The sequence below is a fragment of the Calonectris borealis genome, chromosome 3 (assembly GCF_964195595.1).
Source record: "Calonectris borealis chromosome 3, bCalBor7.hap1.2, whole genome shotgun sequence".
Classification (NCBI taxonomy): Eukaryota; Metazoa; Chordata; class Aves; order Procellariiformes; family Procellariidae; genus Calonectris; species Calonectris borealis.
In genome coordinates this window covers 106,799,946-106,818,768 of record NC_134314.1, presented here as the reverse complement: position 1 = coordinate 106,818,768, position 18,823 = coordinate 106,799,946, and the positions used below count along the sequence as shown (strand labels likewise).

Below are 18,823 nucleotides of genomic sequence, written 5' to 3'. Positions count from 1 at the left end.
ACGCTTACAGCAAGAAGAACTGATGTTAGGTGATCCTTGCCTTAGGGAGTTAAAAAAAGGGGACATCATACAACTTCAGAGGAGAGGATTCTTTATTTGTGATCAGCCCTATGAGCCAGTGAGGTAAGCTACCTAAGAATGGCCGAAGCAGACTTCACAGAATTTGCTTTAGCTTGATGCGTTTTAATGTTTTCACACATGCATTGGCAAGAGTAATGTTGCTTGCAAATATTTTCCCCTTTACCATGACCTTTCTGTGGAAAATTTCTGTGGACTGGCATGGCTTTTAGCTTGTATCTTCCTACCTTTTCAAACTGTCTAAGCCAAGCACGTGGCACTTTTGGTGCACCCCAACTAACTTGGACTTAATAAAGAGATCATGGTTTCCTTGTGATTCTAAGTATATAAATGAAGGAACAATGTTACGGAATAAAACAGGCCTTTGCCCAGTTAGAGTGTGCACATACTATTTAATTGTAACAGTTCTTTAGCAAGCTACCAAACATCTAAATTACACTGCATTTTAGCATAATATTATAACATAAAGAAAACTTGTACTTAACACGAATCAATGCAGATCCCCAATTATGTAAATTTGGGTAACTACAGTTGTGTACAAAGATAAACTTGCAGTTGTGCCAGTTGTGCATCTTGTAGAAAGAGTAGAATATTTGTTTTAATAAATGTTTCATATGTATCTTGTGTTTCCATTATTATTGTGGTTTTTATATCCTTTTACAGTCCTTACAGCTGTAAAGATGCCCCGTGCATTTTGATTTACATCCCTGATGGACACACTAAGGAAATGCCAACATCTGGGTCAAAAGAGAAGACCAAAGCTGAAACTGCAAAGAAAGAGGTAAACTTGTGTTTTAGAAAAATGCCATAAAATGTATTGCTGTACATGTATTACTGTACAAGATTATAACGCTGAATACTTGGCTTTTTTTTTGTTGTTTTTTAAGGCTAGTTCAGCTGTAAAAGGAAAATCTGCTCCACTTGTTGCTGATACCTCTACTCCAACCTGTACTGTATCTGAAGGTCACCTGGTCATTTACAACAGGGTGTCTGCACAGGGTGACATAGTTCGTGACTTGAAAACTAAGAAGGCAGCGAAGGAAGATATTGATAAAGCTGTGAAACAGTTGCTGGCCTTGAAAGCAGAATATAAAGAAAAGACGGGCCAGGAGTATAAGCCTGGAAATCCTCCAGTATCTGTAACTGAACAGAGTGTGTCTTCAAAGCTTGGGACCTCTCATACCCTGGACAGCAAAGCTCTGTATGATAAAGTAGCAGAGCAAGGAGAAGTGGTCCGAAAACTGAAAGCTGAGAAAGCACCTAAGGTGGCTGATTAAACTAATACTTTTTTGTTTGGGTTTGCATAGCCCATTGTCCTCTGTCTGCGGAGGTGAATGGGTACTTATGGTTCCGTGTTTTCATAGTGATCATCATTTGGACTGGGCTCTGTTCTGTCAAGACTTGTGTTTTCCAATACTTATCTTTTAGCTAGACATGTATGACAAAGTTTGTGTTAATATTCATAAAGATGCAAGTAAATTCCTATATTTCTTAGACTGCTGTTCTGGAATGTGGACAGGATTCACCCCACAGCATGAGTTGATTAAGTATCCAAGTCTGGTCCTTGGGGTTGAAATGTCCTGCAGTATGTATTTATTTATTTATTTAACTAAATTTGGTCAAATTATGTGACTTCATAGGATTGTCTTGTTGCTCTTTAGATCTTAAAAACAAAACAAAACAGAAGCAAAACGCAGAAGGGAAAAAAGAAAGTAAAGATCCAAATATTACAGATATTTTTGAAACCCCTTCCTGTCTGGAGCTGAGCATAGAAAACATAGCTACTAGTAGCTGTTTTCTTTCTATTCTTTCTAATGCAGAGCAAGAAAAGATGGGAAATAACACACTTTGCCTGGTGGTTAAATACTGTTCATAATAGTGTCTTGGTGGCACCATGAAATCTAAATAAATGGCAAGATCTAAACTAATTTATTGTTACAATTTAATTTAGGACTATTAGGGTTGTATATCCCTTAACAGGAGTTACTTTGTTAAAATAGGAAAGTAGTAGAGAAAACTTCTCTGAACAACTCTACTAAATAGTTAAGAAAATGGAATAGGTGTGCATAAACTGCAGGTCTTTTCATAAAAGTATTTAAAGTGCACTTCAGAGTCTTATATCTCTTTATCTTTGTTCTTCCCTCTTTCTGCCCCTTTCTTTCTCTTTCAGGATGAGATAGGTGCTGCTGTGGAAGTCCTTTTATCCTTAAAGGCAGAATATAAACAACAGACAGGCCAGGAGTACAAACCTGGAAGCCCACCTGTGGTCTTTGTCCCTCCTCCATCTTCTGTTTCTACTCTTCCATCCCCATGCCCAGTAGACAGCAAATCTCTATACAACAAAGTAGCTGAACAAGGCGAATTGGTCCGCAAACTTAAATCGGAGGAAGCTTCAAAGGTTTAATAGCAGTGAATACTTCTGAGTGGAACAATATTTTTAGTTTAGACTAAAACCTAATTACAGGTTTTGTGAAACTTGAGGAACAAAATATAAGCAAGTATTTTCAAAGTCCATGAAGTGCTTTCCCAAATTCTCTTAAGCTGATATGGCTGATTTCATGAGTTCTGCCATAGTGCATGGAGAACCTGGAAAATAAATAAACAAGTAATTTTTTTAGTGATACAAGATAAGTGAAGCAAAAAACTTGAAAAAGGGCTGGAACTTGAAAGCTAGAATAGCAATAGTAAATTTGGTAGTAATTTGATAGTGGCCAGGGAACCATTCTTTATTCTGAGCCTGAGTATTTGCTCCCATTCTCCAGTATACAAAGTCATGGACTGCTGTAACTGCAGGGAAGTAAGCCACCTAAATGGGGAGCTTTCATGGGAGAGAAATCAGTCCTTACATATACTGCCTGATTAGGTCCTTTGATGTGCAGCTTGTAGGTATTGTGGCTGAAAAGTTTTACTACAGAACTCAATGATGACAACTTATGCTAACAAGTTAGCTCTAGAAGTTGTATTACTGTATAGCTATGTTAGTGCTATTCTAGTAAAGGTTATGTTATCTTAGCTATTGTGCTGCATCTCTGTTGTTTCTATCTTTATCTGCAACTGCCGTTTTTCCTTTCTTGCTTCAGGAACAAATAGATGAGGCTGTGAAAATTCTTTTAAATCTAAAAACAGAATATAAACAAAAGACAGGTCAAGACTACAAGCCTGGAAATCCACCTTCAGCTCCTCCTTGTATACCTTCTACTACACTTCCATCTTCTGTATGCTGCAGTAACTTGGCACCCTATAGCTTAGTGGATGGCAAAGCACTTTATGATAACGTAGCTGAACAAGGGGAAGTGGTACGCAGACTCAAAGCAGAGAAAGCTTCCAAGGTATAATAGTAAATAGAGAGTAAGCAATTGTATTTCTTGCCACATTTTGCCACTGGGGGGAAATCTTTCACCAAGTAATGATCAAACAGTGTACTAAACTCCCTTATGTCTGGGTTATAGCTTGCATGGTCTGATAACGAAAGGCTACTCTGATTTAAGTACACAAGGCTACTCTGATGCTGGATACTTTCTTGACTCTGAGATATAAATTCTAAATTCGACTGGTGTAGAAAGTCAAACTTAACCTCTCACATCTAGATGAATAGGCACAAGATGGCAGATGTCAACTCTGCAGAAGTTTTTAATGTATTTTACTTTTTCTTGCTGTATTTGGGACAAGTGAAGGTAAAAGTATCTAGTGTACTGCACCAATAGCAAGACTTTTCAAAACTTGAGAAATTCAGTGATAGCTGTGGAAAAGAACACGAGACAAACCTATATGTTTTCAGGAGCTGCTGTTTTTTTCCACCTTTATTTCTACCTTGCAGAATTGGTTTTGGTGTTGGGTTGTTTTGGGTTGTTTTTTTTTTTTTTTGAAAAGCCCTTTTCTAAAACGGTTTATTGTATCTTTCAGTGTAGGTTCTGCTGCAATTATTAACAGGTTGTAGCTGGCCAGGTGGGCTAGGGGAACATTCTGGTATAATGTGACAGCTCTCAAACATACTCCTGTTGCTTGGGGAAGAGCTGTTACTTGAATCCTCCTCTAATTATGAAGCACTGCTTATTGCTAGATGGAAATTTCATTTTCTTAGCCTGAAAATCAATGTTTCTTGTCAGTTCTCTCTTTAATTCTCACCAGTACATCCTGCTATTTATCCTCCATATAGGATGAAATAGATGAAGCAGTAAAACTCCTTCTTTCTCTAAAAGCTGACTACAAGGAAAAGACTGGGCAGGACTACAAGCCAGGACATCCACCAGTAGCTCAGGGTGCTTTGCCCCAAGCATCAAACACAGTACTGAGTGGTCCAGACACACCCGAAGCTAAAGCCCTCTTTAGCAAAGTAGCTCTTCAAGGAGATGAAGTTAGAAAATTGAAATCAGAAAAAGCAGAAAAGGTAAAAACATACTGTAATATAAAAATGTAATATCTGTATTTAAATCTAAAAATCTATTTTAAATTCAGTGTGATTATGGAAATTAGAAATGTAATTTAGAATAGGCAGCATTTGAATTCTGAGATCTGAAATGTAATTTTAAAATTATTCCTGTCAGATATGGTCCTTAAAATGTTAACGCATTTAAGTTAAGTATTGGCTTTTGCAGATTTTTTCCCCAGCACTGTGTGGATGTCCACAATGCCATACATAGATCCATTTTATTTTTTTGATAGAGCCATTTTATTCCTGTGATTTCTGTATGAATTTATCTTTATTTTTTGTTCTTCAAGGAAAAGATAGATGCAGCTGTTAAGGAACTTCTTCAGCTGAAGGCCCAGTACAAGTCTGTTGCAGGAGTTGACTATAAACCAGTTTCTGCTAGTGGCACAGATGACAAAGACAAGAAGAAGAAAGAGAAAGAGAACAAGTCTGAAAAGCAGAGTAAGCAACAGAAGCAAAATGATGGCCCAAAAAAAGAACCTTTGCAAGGACAGAGTGGTAATGAACTCTCCTCAAATGGATCAGGAGAGGGTCAAGGCCCTAAGAAACAAACCAGGTAACGATGTGATCTTTAATCTATTTGCTGGAAACCTCAACTGTTTACTTCTATTCAGAGTTAGAGTTTTACAGGTTTCTCATTTCACTCGAAAGTGTGGACATTTGCAAAATAACTGTATTCATTTGCATAGTTAGGATCAAGCCAAAAGCAAGTTACCAAAGTTTATTTAGTGTCAGTTGTACCTCAGTATCCTACTGAGGAAAATTCTGCCTAGCTTGTAGAAGGCATAAAGCAGTGTGCGCATTCTGTTACTGTGGGTACTGTTACTGTCATTGAGAACTTGCTATGCTTCATTATTTGCTTCTGCAAATGTGCTGCTGTATGTTGTTCAGTGTAAACCCTGGAGAAAAAAAAACCCTTATGCTTATTTCATTGTACCAGGGTTTCCAAAATATTTACTGCGAGTACCATGAGAAGTATGTAGCCCAACCCAGAGCAAGGCACTGCTGTTGTTGATGGTGGAACTCTCCAGTGATGATTGCTGTGCATCCCCTCTCCTGCTCCCACCCTGAAAGTTTAGAAGTCTTTCCACAGCATGTATTATGCAGCACTATTTATTTCCTGTTTCAGATACATAAATCACGTTAGAGACAGAGATGTGGTTATTTTGTATAGAAATTATGCCAGAAAAATGCATTTTTCACCCTTAAAACTTCTCTATTTGTAGAGATATAAAAGCTTTACTTTTGCCTACTGGCATTTGAGGCTGGTGAATTTAGCCTTCTTTAGAATCTTGTCGTTTTACTAGTTATCTTTATTTTGGTGGTAGGGTCAGTTTTCTGCCTTGAACCGTGTGACTGACATTCACATGAATGGTGAATTCAAGTTGCATATGTTTCCTGAAATTGTAGCCACCGGCTAGGTAAGAAATTTTAAAAACGAAGAGTAAGACAGCTTACACATAGGTCTGGTTAGTCTTAGGTTCTTATTGGAGGTGTTTGGGTTTTTTAATGCATCATTATGAGGTTCTCTCACCATGGTGAGAATTAGAAGGGTTCAAACAATAGAAAAGAAATGGAGCTGTTTTTATGAAACACTGTTGTTAGCCAAGGTAAGGAAATGCTATCAATTCCTACTAGCCAATACATACTGAACTGTCAGAAAACAATTTGGGAAAAGTTAGCTTTATGAAGTAAAATTAAAATATTCTGTTCCATGCCTCCCTTTTTCTGCTGTCCCCCTCATCTGCCCCCCAAGAAAAAAAGAAAAAAGGTTAGGATATATTTCACTGCTAAATGCTGTACAGCACAAATCTTGTTCTTTTCTGATACCATAGGCTGGGTCTAGAAGCTAAAAAAGAAGAAAATCTTGCAGACTGGTTCTCTCAGGTAAGTGCATATCAGTTTGAATCAAAGAATTATTTCATTCATTTTGATTATAAATCAAAATCTGTTTGGGATTTATCTCTTGTCTTGTATTTCTGTTTTTTTGTGGGCTTTTTTTTTTTAAATACACACCAAAGTACTTGCTCTTTCTATTTCTTACATTGCTATCATGGTCTTAAAAGTGCCTGGACTGAAGAGCTGAATAAATTCAGGAAGCTGTAAAAAGGATGACCATCAATGATTTCACCCTCGCCCCCGCTCCCTTTATATATATATATATGATTTACTTAATTCATATATGAATTCCTCTTTCATTAAGAGTGCAAAACTTCAGTGAAGTGATAGGAATTTCACAGGCTTGGGAGTTTTATTTCACCTCAAGATGACGTATAACAAAAGTTAGTACCTCTTGATACGGAATGAGTTTGCTGGCTCATGAGATTCAAAACAACCAGAGTAGAGATGATTAGTTTAGATTAGACTATTTATGAAGGATTGTAAATAGGTATCAGTGGTGTACATTGCCTCTCACTAGTATAATTTTTGCATATACCTTAAGGAGTAAAAATCTTTCCTGACATGAGCTAGAGACATTTCTTACAAAAGTGCAGTTTGTTGGTTCCAGGAAATTAGCTGCTGTCTCTTCCTTGCATTCATGAAATTCAGTTTTAGTTAAGTGTTTACATTATTCAGATCTGTTATTAAACTTTTAATGTTCCTGCTTAACTTTCTCTAATTATAGGTAACAAAAGTGATCTCAAAGCATATCTTTGCTAAGTTTTTGAGCACAAAGACTTTTAAATAGGAGACTTTTCTTGAATTGCATGCCACATGCTTGAATTACTGAATGTTCTTTGTGTATGAAATTGAAACTTCAGTATTTAAATGATCTTTTGAAAGGTGATCACAAAATCAGAGATGATTGAATACTATGATGTGAGTGGCTGTTATGTTCTTCGTCCTTGGGCTTATGCTATTTGGGAAGCTATCAAGAATTTCTTCGATGCGGAGATCAAGAAACTTGGAGTGGAAAACTGTTACTTCCCCATGTTTGTGTCCCAGGCTGCCCTGGAGAAAGAGAAGACTCATATTGCTGACTTTGCTCCTGAGGTACACTTCAAAACATTATTTTAATCTGAGTACAGGAAAACCCAACCACTTAGTCTGCAGCTGAGTATGAAAGTAAGGTTTTTTTCAAACTTGTTCTGTGTGATTTTTTTTTTTTCTTATTGTTTTAATTCCCCCCCCTTTTTTTTCCCCCCCTTCCTTTAGGTTGCTTGGGTCACAAGATCCGGGAAAACAGATCTGGCTGAACCGATTGCTGTGCGTCCCACAAGTGAAACAGGTAGACCTTTTTTCATGCAGTTTGGCTGTAAAGGAAAGAGTTACAGGTATAGTGTGGCTGATAGACAAGCATCCCTTTTGAAAAGTGGAAACCCATTTTTTAGAATGCTTTCTATAACTCCTTATCAAAATTTCCTAAATTTGCTGCTGCTTATAGCAAGTGTCACAACACTATACATTCCCTTAAATGGACTTTTCTAGGAAATGTACAGTCTAGGAATTTTTCCATTAATATCCTGAAGACTGACTTGCTTTGACTGAAAAATACGTTTGGTTGTTTGTTTTATATTGTTTATAAGAAAATTTCTTTATCTTATAATTTGCTTCAGTTTTGCACGTACTTTGACTACAGCTGTGAAACTAGCTTTTACTAAAATTTCCTCTCAGTAATTTAAACAAACATTTTAAGACCTAAGGCTGGATGAGTTTTTAATTGAATCAGGTATAGTATAGCATCCTGAAATCTCGAGGTCAGTGAATTTTTATTTGTGAACCTAGATGTATTTACAGACTCTAAGCCAGTGACTCAAACATAGTGTCATTAGATATTAAGCTTTGGATTGTACTTTGACCAGCAGCAAGCAAGCTATTTTGCAGAGACACAGGATGAAGTGAAGTACTCAATTCAGTGAAAATATTGTGTTAAGACAAAAGATGTTTTAAAGAGAATTAAACATAAAAACATAGTTCGCACAGCAGAGAATGTTTAGCTTATATGTAGCAAAAAGAAAGGTTTGACGTAAACTGTCTGTATTGTGGAGAGACCCAAAGCTGCTTTCTTTTTACAGTCATGTATCCTGCCTATGCAAAATGGGTGCAGTCACACAGGGATCTTCCTATCAAGCTTAATCAGTGGTGCAATGTTGTGGTATGTCTGTACATGATTTCTGAGTAACTGTTTTATCATAAGTGCAGTGTAGGACAGTTATTCTATGTGGGTGTGGTGTGATGATACTGATCACAGCACATATTTCATGGCACAAGTATAAATGTGTTTTGTGATTTGTTTTTCTCACTGTTTTTAATAAAACATACTTTATCAATGTATATTGTTGATTATATTGTTTAAGTAGAAATCTGTGAATAGTTGACTTTTTATCTTTTATTCAGAATTTTCTAATACTTATTTATAAACATTGTTTTTAACAATAATTTGACACTTCGGTGTTAATCATGGTGTTCATTTTTTTTATTTCCCTCCCTCCAGCGTTGGGAGTTCAAACATCCCCAGCCTTTCCTTCGCACTCGTGAGTTCCTTTGGCAAGAGGGTCACACAGCATTTGCAACATATGAAGAAGCAGCAGAGGAGGTAAAAAGCAAATGCGCTGGTGCTTTTGCTTTCAGAAAATTACCTTACTCCATAGCAACACAAATAAATCTTTTTACTAGGACCTGGTAAAAATCTGTCTCCTTTTCTTTGGGAGCCCTCGTGAAAAATGCCAAGTGTACTAGAACCCATTTTTTTCTCAGAGGTAATCCATGTCTGAGACTTTAGTCTCTTCAAACAGTATGGGGAGTTTGAAGAGTGTGATATATAAAGAATGCTTTCCTTAAAAATTATTTTCCTTAAAAATCCTTAAAAATCTATTTTCCTTAAAAATCTAAATAATGCATTCACATATTAACTGCTAGAAATTTTAACACTTCCTTTGCCCAAAAGACAGATGTTTCATTGAGTGTCATGGCATATCTTTATTTACTTAGCAGATGTTCAAACTTTTAGGTGGAAACTGGAAGTCAGTATAGCCGTTGGACTGGCATTTCTGCAGTGACACTTGTTCATGGTTTATAGTTGTTCCTATTTGATTCATAGAAAATAACAGCCAAAGTTTAAAGCAATTGAAGAAATCTTGTTTTTTAAACACAATCTTGATAAAGTATTACATTTTTAAGATTTTTAGGCTGTGGCATATAAAAATATTTCATGATTTAGTAAATGCAAAATACTGAGTAATTCTTAAGACAGTATGTTCATCATAGGTGATGCAGATACTTGATCTGTATGCTCAAGTGTACGAAGATCTCCTAGCAATACCTGTTGTGAAAGGAAGGAAGACAGAGAAGGAGAAATTCGCTGGGGGTGATTATACAACCACTGTAGAGGCATTTATATCTGCCAGTGGAAGAGCTATCCAGGTACTTATCTATTAGCATATTTTTTTCAGTAAATACAGTAAGGTGAAAGCCTTAAACTGATGCTTGATAGACTTAACTTTCCATTGAGTAGAATTTTCTGTGTGCAACTATTTCAGGGAGCAACGTCACATCATCTAGGGCAGAATTTCTCAAAGATGTTTGAAATTGTATTTGAAGATCCCAAGAAACCAGGAGAAAAACAGTTTGCTTATCAGAATTCCTGGGGCATTACAACTCGAACTATTGGTGTAATGACAATGATTCATGGAGATAACATGGGATTGGTGCTCCCACCTCGAGTAGCCTGTGTTCAGGTGTGTAAAAATGCCTTAAACTACCATTTTATTTCCTTTTCTGTCTTGGAATTCATGAGCATTTCATATCGGGCACCTGGAAGACTTAACATAGGATAGGAGCTGTCTGATTACAAAGCATGCTGTATAAAGTTAATACAAATCATTAGGGTACTTGTGGTGGACAAGCTTTCTTTAACAGTCCATCTGTTTAAAATAATTTTGTCTGTATCATTTGGATTAAAATTACTTCTGAGAACTTGAAAGAAATTACTGGGATATAGGGCCACAATATTGTTTTTAAGTTTTTATAATAACTAGGAGCTAATTTTCTTATAACATAAAGTACGTCATGTTATATTTCAGGTTGTAATTATACCCTGTGGTATCACAAATTCCCTTTCTGAAGAGGACAAAGAGGCTTTATTGAAGAAATGTAATGAATATCGTAATAGGCTGCTTAGTGTTAATATCCGTGTACGGGCTGATCTGAGAGACAACTATTCACCTGGTTGGAAGTTCAACCACTGGGAACTTAAGGTACATTTCTTTCCAGGAGGTGTTTTGAACCTTGTATGTCGGGTATGTATGAGGCATATTATGCGTGCCTTGTATTCTGAAGGCAAATATTTTCTCTAAATGAAGAATTGCTCCCTGATAATCGGTGATCACTTTCATTAATAAATGAAGAAAAGATGTTTTCTGAGACTTGCTCTGTTTGCTAGGATTTGCATGTCACTAGCGATTTTTTACCTAGAAAATGAAATTAATAGTACAAATTCTTGCATGTTTAAAAATTTTTACTAATACTTAAGTGTCTCCAGGGTCACAACAGTGCCTTCCTTGCACACAGTGGAACAGAGAAGATAAAACTGTACAGCATCAACAAAGAAAGGAGCAATTTTTTTGTTTCAAAATTACCATGTTCCCTTCATTTAGTAGTTGAGAGGAACAGTTCTGCCTCATCAAATGTAAGAGGCTTTTGTAAAACAAAAATAGTGAACAGAATGAAACAATGGTAATTAGAAATTGAATAATGTATTGAGTGATGTTATGGGATTGTATCTTTGTTCTGAATTTGAAATTAGTTTCAGTATGTTAATCTTCAATGTAAGACTGAAAGGGTTGTCAAGCATTGGAACAGGCTGCCTGGGGAAGTGGTGGAGTCACCATCTCTGGAGGTGTTTAAAAGACGTGTAGATGTGGTGCTTAGGGACGTGGCTTAGTGGTGGACTTGGCAGTCTTAGGTTAACAGTTGAACTCAATGATCTTAAAGGTCCTTTCCAACCTAAATGATTCTATGATAGAAGCTCCCCGAGTTGTTGAAAGTTCCCATTGTGTCTAAGTTCTCTCCCCTTTGTGTAATCTTGTATTTTTTTTAAATGGAGCTCTAATGCCATGAATCCATGTTGGGAGACTTTTTAAATAAAATTAGGTTTATCAAGGAGGCACAGCATGGGGCAAACTTGATGTTTTTTATAAAATGTTTTTATAAAATCTACTAATGTGTCCAGCATAATACATAAACTGCATCTTCAGGCTAATTGTAGGCAAAGTGGACTCATTTTATTGAGTACTGATAAGGAATGTCATAGGGTAAAAAATACAAGGGTACTGGAGTAAGAAGTACAAGAAAGAACTGGAAAGTATTTTGCCTTATGTACTTTTCAGCTTAGCAGATTTCTGATGTTACCTCCAAAAAGAGCCAAGTCATTGGTACTTGTTTTATAATGTCTAGTAGTATTAGTTCTATTGCTCTTTCTAGGAAGTCTTCCTATGTGACCATTAGGCATCCTTCTTTCACTGGAAAGTAGTATTACGATTAGAAATATTAGATACTTTCAGATAAGTTTTAATTATGGAGACAGCTTTTTTTGTATGCCATAAACTAGAATATTTGTTCAGTTTAAATTGTTTGTTAATAACAGTTTTGAATAGCTTTGCAGTAGGAGTAGATATTCCACCCTTCAGACAGATTTTACTATATTGTTCATCTTTATAGCATAAATAACAGGGGGGAGGTATAGGGAATAGTTTGGAAGCTGTGAATTTGAAGAGGTTCCAGAGCACAAAATGTGTAGAAAGCTTGGGTAAATGTCTTTGATTCTCCTGTTCACCTGTTGAACACTGTAGAATATTTTAGCTTTTTAGCCTACCCCTTAGATTTGCCTTGGGGGAAGAAAAAACCCAAACCAACATCAAAATGCATTTGCACTTACTCTCTTCATTTCCCGTGAAGGAACATGTACAGCTTAGGACACATGTTAGCAGGACGTAGAGAAAATAAGTTAGACCCCGAAGACTCTTAACTGACTAGTAAAATGGAAAATGTTTCTGTCTGATGGCATATGGGAGATGAGAAATTACATGGCTCTTATCACCAAAGTTTATGAAGCATAAAAGCTTTACATAAATAAAGCAACTGTTTGTAGTCAAATATTCTATGCAATTAATGTCGATATTAGGGCTATATTTAACAGAACTTTTGCTATTTGCTGTTCATACAGTTGAAAATGTTCTGTGAAAACAGAATTAAAAGGTATTATTGGATGAAGTAGAACATTAAAATGACTATAGAAGTCTTAATCATTCAGAGTTTAAAAATCTGATTTGCACTAGCTGGGATAACTGTCTTAGTGTAGTTTCAGTTGTGCTTTAACTGTCTTAGTATTGCTTGCATGTTGGCACAGATGCAGTCTCCAAGCTCGTGAGGCAAGGTTGGAGCAAGGTATCTTGCACAAGCGAAGAGAGTGTGCATGAGAAAGACAGAAATGCATAAAAGCAGTGGAATATATGTTGATTTCTTTCAAAGAAAATTATGTGTAAAGTGATTCCATATTAAGACTGGGCTTTAGAACAACCGGGGAAAAAAAAGAGAGAGAGAGAAAATGAACTCTTCTGAGAATGATTTATTCATTATAACTCTTAACTGTTTTTAATGAAGGGTGTTCCAGTCAGGGTTGAAGTGGGACCACGAGACATGAAGAGCCAACAGTTTGTAGCTGTTAGAAGAGACACAGGACAGAAGCTGAGCTTTTCTGAACATGAGGCAGAAGATAGACTGAAGCAGATTTTGGAGGAGATCCATGCTAACCTTTACAACAGGTAAATGGAAAGGTACAGTAAACGGCTGTGCTAATCACAGATGCACTTTACCTGTCAGAAGAATTTCTCACATTATTGGTTCATCTGTGCAGAAAGACAGGTTAGGCCCATCTTTCTGTTCATGACATTTCGTTTTTCTGCCTCTGAAACTTGTTCACATACAGTGACAGAAGTTTCCTGTTGTGCTCATGGAACATAATGTTCCAGAATGTTAAAGGTTCTGAACTTATTTTAAAAAATATTTCTGTGAATTCATGTAAAGTATTAATAAACAAATACACCATAAATAGTTCGTGGGATAATAATGCACAGGATTTGTTCCTGAAAGATGCTTTTGGTAGGGAATTTTGAAAGATACAAAGTTGTCCAAGAAACTTCAGTACAAGTTCTGTGTTTAGAAGTGTATTTTAAGACCCTGTGTCCTACTGACTTTCATAGTATTGTTTTCTTATAAGCAATCAAATGCTTTAGGAACTGGTGTTTGCACTTACTGCATATGCCAAATCCCTTGCACGTCTGTCACTGCAAATTGTCGTTTGTAAGGACACCGAGAAAGAACATGGTGCTGATCCAGCACCATGGCAGATGAGTTTTCCTGCTTTCTTCTGTGGTGATCAAAGATGCTTACAAGCAGAATATTTTTACCTAGTTAAAAAGCATTTTGCTATTTAGATTTAGAACATAATTAAAAAAGAAAAATCTACATCTATAGTACTATCTGTTTCTATCTACAGCTGGTCAGTCTTGAACTAACATGCATGACAGTGTGAATTAACATGGTGAAATGTGCAGCAACCTAGAGAACAGCCCATTGGCAATTAATCAAAGTTTTATCTCTTTGAGGGCAGAAGTGGTAGAAAGACGTAACCTGATGAGGAAGATTGGAAAGAATATATAGCTTCTCTTCATGAAACTTTCTGTTTTGACTGACTCTGAAAATATAGTTCATTTGGCCAGTGAGGTTATGTGCATAAATCTGCCCTGACTGAATTTTTTTTTCTTTTTCGTAGAGCTTCTGAGGACCTAAAAAGTCATATGGTGGTGGCTAATACTATGGAGGACTTTCAAAACGAGCTTGATTCAGGAAAGGTAAGGAAATTTACTTCATGCTATCCTGGTAAGTACCTTCACACACTATCTGTCCCTTATAAATAATCAGGAGCTAGAAATTTCAAAGTTTATATATAAATACTGTTGTGGGTTTTATGGCACTCTCCCCTCACAAGCAGATGAAACCTCTCCTGTATAGCTGCACAAAAATGAATTAGTCTTCCTAAAATTTGTGATATACGTTGCTTTCTTCTTTTGCTAAAATACCATATTTACTAAACACGGTGTTTCAGGCTACCACCATTCAAAATTTAGTCCTATGCTAGAGGTGACAGGGTATCTTGAAGTGACTTACAATGCTGCAGTTTGGTAATTTGCATTTAAAGTGTTACATTTTTATCAGAAAGTGCTTTTCAGAGAGATTAATGTAAATATTTTATTCAGATTAATATAAATTTACTGTCATTATTCTAGTGTGAACAGTGAAAAACACTTGTCAAATGTCATAATAGGGTCCAAGTAGAAATTTAAAGTACACCCTATTTACGTCAAAGAAGTTTTGCCTTTATGACCTGAGTAGAAATCATTGGGTTCATTGAGAGTTACTGCAAGTCAGAAACTTCCTTGGTTGATAGTTAGAATAACCCATAATGTGGATGATTGAGCTCTACTGATCTAGAGATCTGTGAAAAATTTAAAATTCTGGCAAAGTATTTGAAGTTTAGATGAGAGATTAAGTCTTCAGTAGAGAATTGAGCTGCTGCTTCTTTTTCAGAGATCTACTGACAGAAGGTCTTAACCCTGAAATTCTATCTCAAACCTCAGCTTGTGAAATTGTTCATATACTTAGATTAATGTGTTCAAGTAGTAGGATCCCCAGGATTAATCATTAAGGCTGTGTATTTTGTAAAGAGAGATCAGGATTTTTTTGTGTACCAGTTAGATCTACTCTGAAAATTTCAAAATTTCTAATGGAAAATGCACAAGTGCCAAAAATTCATAGTACTCTTGTTAACTTCAAAGATAGTTTTAAGTTATTCTTGGTTCCTTCCATCACACTCTTTTCTTGCATTTCTATTGCACTTAAATTCAATTTATAACAAGATTTGAAGGAATAATTATGAACTTAGAGGAGGGACTGATTTAGCATGCTTATGAAGTTGAGGATACAGAGTTTTTAGACATGCTGTGCATAGGTGCTAGAATAGTAGTACTGCCTTATTTTCTTCTACAAAACTAAATACAAGTGTGAAATATTCTGTTTCCAAACAGCTTTGGGCTCTTCCTACCGACTGCAAAGTATCATTTCTTTGGTGCAAGTGTATCTAAAGCAGCTGATGATTCTGGCGGCAGATTTAAAAACCAAAAATCTTTAGTCTTTGCTTAACAAATAATTGTGCTCTGCATAGGTGTTCAACTAGTACTACTGCTCTCATGTATTGTGATTTCAAGATGTGCCATCATGTATCTTTCACTTCTGAATTAAACAAACACTCTGAAACTATGCTTGACTGTCTTCAAGACAAAGAAACAGTCGAAGACATAAGCTGTTAAAAAAAATGTTGAGATAAAGTAAACTTGTATGTAAAAATAAACTGAACTGGAGAGTCAAGCTCATTCCATGAGCAGGAATGGAATGTGAAGCTAATTCTGTATTTGTACATGCACATAACTTATTACCCTTTCTTCTCCTCCTGCCGGAGAGGTTCCAAATAATACCCTCTGCCTATGGAGAAGGTAAAATGCCTTGTCTTCAATATCCAACACTCACTGTTGTGTACAGCTAGATTCTAGAGAGGACCAAGAGAATTGAACTATTTGTATTATGTTTAGAACTCTAATATAATTTACTTCTTAATGTAGTTAAACTTGGAAATGTGAACGAATATTTTTGCATTCCAATTTGGATACTTGCACCATTTTGGTACTTAGGTTATATAAGTTTATTATAATCGGCACATCTGAATTGAAAAAAATTAAGTACATCATTTTATGACTGTTTCAGTCTCTAGCTATATATGTTGTGTGGACAAAATTTTATAGCATATGTATTCTGTAGTTTCTTGAAATTACACTGTGTTAGCACTGATGACTGTTCAAGAAGAAATTTGTAAGCTGAAGTATTTCTGCTTAACTCCTGTTGCTGTTTTCCCCTGTAATTGCAGCGGAGACTATTAGCTCTTTAAAAATGCAGACTGCTTCTGTGTTCTTCTAAGTTGCATGCAAAGTTTAGTTGAAACTCTAAGAAATTGCACAGGTATTTAAACAAAGTTTCATTTAACTAACAAAAGATTAATGCAAGAGCAGTATAGTAGAGTGGTAATAGTTCCTTTCTTCAGTTGCAAGAAAGTGAAGCTATAAAGTGAAATCTAATAAAGGTGTGTTCCAGTTCAAGGCAAATTGGGAATTTTGCACTAAGAATGTAAAATTGGTGAAAGAAAGCCACAGATCAGCAAACCTTATTCACAGTTTGGATAGAATTAAAATGACTGTGAAGGCTGAATTTAGTAGCTGTTTTTGCCCTCAGCTATTAGCATTACATGAGTGTTCAAATGTGTGTAGGGGATGTGTTTTAATTAACAGTAATCCTACTTTTTAGTAGTAAACAGAGTTTTCACTGTAAAAGTCCATTAAAAATGAAAAAAAACCCCAGTAAAATGAAATATAAAACTTGGGAATAGAGATTTGCTGCAATAGCTAAGAGTAGCACTGAGAAGAGTGTATGAAATTATCATTTCAACTTTACTTTCTCAATTTTCTTCAGTTAAGCTAACTGAAGGAAACAGCAGGAAAATAGGCACCACTTCCCCTTGCCCCCAAGAAAAATGTGCTGTTTGCAATTCTGTTTTCTTAAAATATGTAGGTCCTTGTCTTATTCAGAAAATATGAAAATTCATAGTAATGGAATTAAAATGGAAACTTAATTAGGAAAGCACTATCTTGCAGTAGCATTTGATCTGCAGTTTGAAAGATTTAAACTTTTCCTGAAAAACAGAGTATTTCAGGAGAAAACAGTATTTATACTTTCCACAGAAGGAAGTTATATTGGGTTAAAAAAAAAAAAATTAAAATCAGCACCCTAACTTGATTTAAATGCTGCTTTGGGTTTGTGTAGGTTTTTCCATGCTGTGCTATGGAGAGATGACTGTGCTTATCTATTTCTCTGATGAGAAAGAGCTATTGAAATTTAATTGTAGCAATTGGAACTTTTCCAACTTTGAGTGTATATGAGATCTTAAAGTTTAGGAATCTTCCAGAGACAAGGATGACTTTTTTAGATGTATAACTGTTTGGGTTTTTTTCTCTCTCCCCTTCCTCCCCTGCTTCAGATTGTACAAATCCCTTTTTGTGGGGAAATTGAGTGCGAGGATTGGATCAAGAAGACCACTGCCAGGTAAAATATAACTGAGCTGGAGAGTATCTACCAAGATCAAAATCATAATGTTTTGAGTATGAAACAGGAATGTAAGATGCCTCTGGGTATAACACTGACGTACAATCCTTACCCTTGACTCTTGCTGTCCTGCATAATTCAATATATTTACTCCCTTAGTTCTGAAGCTTTCAGACTAATTTGTGTGCTTTTGAGATTTTGTGTATGACACACATTATTGCACCTTGATTTTTAAAGAAAAGTATTTATTTCTGAATATGCATTTATTTCAGGGATCAAGATCTTGAGCCTGGCGCCCCCTCCATGGGAGCAAAAAGCCTCTGCATACCTTTTCAGCCTCTCTGTGAACTACAGTGTGGGGCAAGATGTGTCTGCGGTAAAAACCCTGCCAAGTTTTACACCCTATTTGGTCGTAGTTACTAAATTACTAGTGAAAGCACCTTCTCCTTTATCTGTGAATTGAATTTTTTTAATAAGACTGAAATAGCCCCCAAACTTAATCAGTTTTGCGACTTTTTAAATGATTCAAAAAACAAAGCCATAAACCATAAACCCCCTGCCCCTTGTCAGTCTTAGGCTAGCAGTAATTCACAGACTTTTCTGTAAACATCTCTAATAATAAACATGTATTGTGAGCTGTAATATGCTTTCGTTGTTTTTTCTGTCTTGCTTAATGGGGAGGATAGGTATTCTTTGCTCATGTCTTTTTTTTCCGTTTTGGTGCATATATTTTCTTGTACACTGAGAAAATGCCTGAAAGATTGGAGAGAATGTAATAAATGCTCTACAGTACAGTTTAGCGTGCTGACATAAAATTTATAGATAAAACATCTGCTTTTAATTTTGCCTTCAAATTTTTCAATTTTCAGTACAGACTTGCTGCTGACTTTTAGGCATGGTGAATGCTACCTTTTGAAAACTCCCTCTGGAGCCAAGTGTTTCAAGGAATATTTTCACCCTGTCATAAAATAAGTTTGAAAGGCTATTTTAGATGCCACATTGTTAGCAAGATGCAGGTGAATGCCATTTCTTGCGAAGCCCTGTTTCTCTTATCTTATAAACTGGCACTTTATAGCTGTCTCGTAATGATACCGCAATGAGTAATGGAAA

General features: G+C 36.0%; 1 protein-coding gene across 2 annotated transcripts in view; it reads left to right on the top strand.

Moving 5' to 3' along the window:
• EPRS1 (glutamyl-prolyl-tRNA synthetase 1) overlaps positions 1-18,355 on the top strand; it is a 41,311-nt gene extending 22,956 nt beyond the window's left edge. The window contains exons 16-34 of one of the 2 annotated variants that reach the window (XM_075147100.1): positions 11-123; positions 742-859; positions 966-1,343; positions 2,249-2,476; positions 3,159-3,407; positions 4,235-4,465; positions 4,798-5,063; positions 6,343-6,394; positions 7,292-7,501; positions 7,664-7,736; positions 8,524-8,603; positions 8,943-9,044; positions 9,716-9,871; positions 9,988-10,185; positions 10,531-10,704; positions 13,109-13,269; positions 14,280-14,358; positions 17,649-17,713; positions 17,986-18,355. In XM_075147100.1, the coding sequence (XP_075003201.1) occupies positions 11-123; positions 742-859; positions 966-1,343; positions 2,249-2,476; positions 3,159-3,407; positions 4,235-4,465; positions 4,798-5,063; positions 6,343-6,394; positions 7,292-7,501; positions 7,664-7,736; positions 8,524-8,603; positions 8,943-9,044; positions 9,716-9,871; positions 9,988-10,185; positions 10,531-10,704; positions 13,109-13,269; positions 14,280-14,358; positions 17,649-17,713; positions 17,986-18,136 (3,084 nt within the window). In that variant the 3' untranslated portion in view covers positions 18,137-18,355. The remainder of the gene's footprint in view (positions 1-10; positions 124-741; positions 860-965; positions 1,344-2,248; positions 2,477-3,158; positions 3,408-4,234; positions 4,466-4,797; positions 5,064-6,342; positions 6,395-7,291; positions 7,502-7,663; positions 7,737-8,523; positions 8,604-8,942; positions 9,045-9,715; positions 9,872-9,987; positions 10,186-10,530; positions 10,705-13,108; positions 13,270-14,279; positions 14,359-17,648; positions 17,714-17,985) is intronic. The other variant, XM_075147101.1, reaches the window with a different exon arrangement.
• The last annotated feature ends 468 nt before the right edge of the window (positions 18,356-18,823 follow it).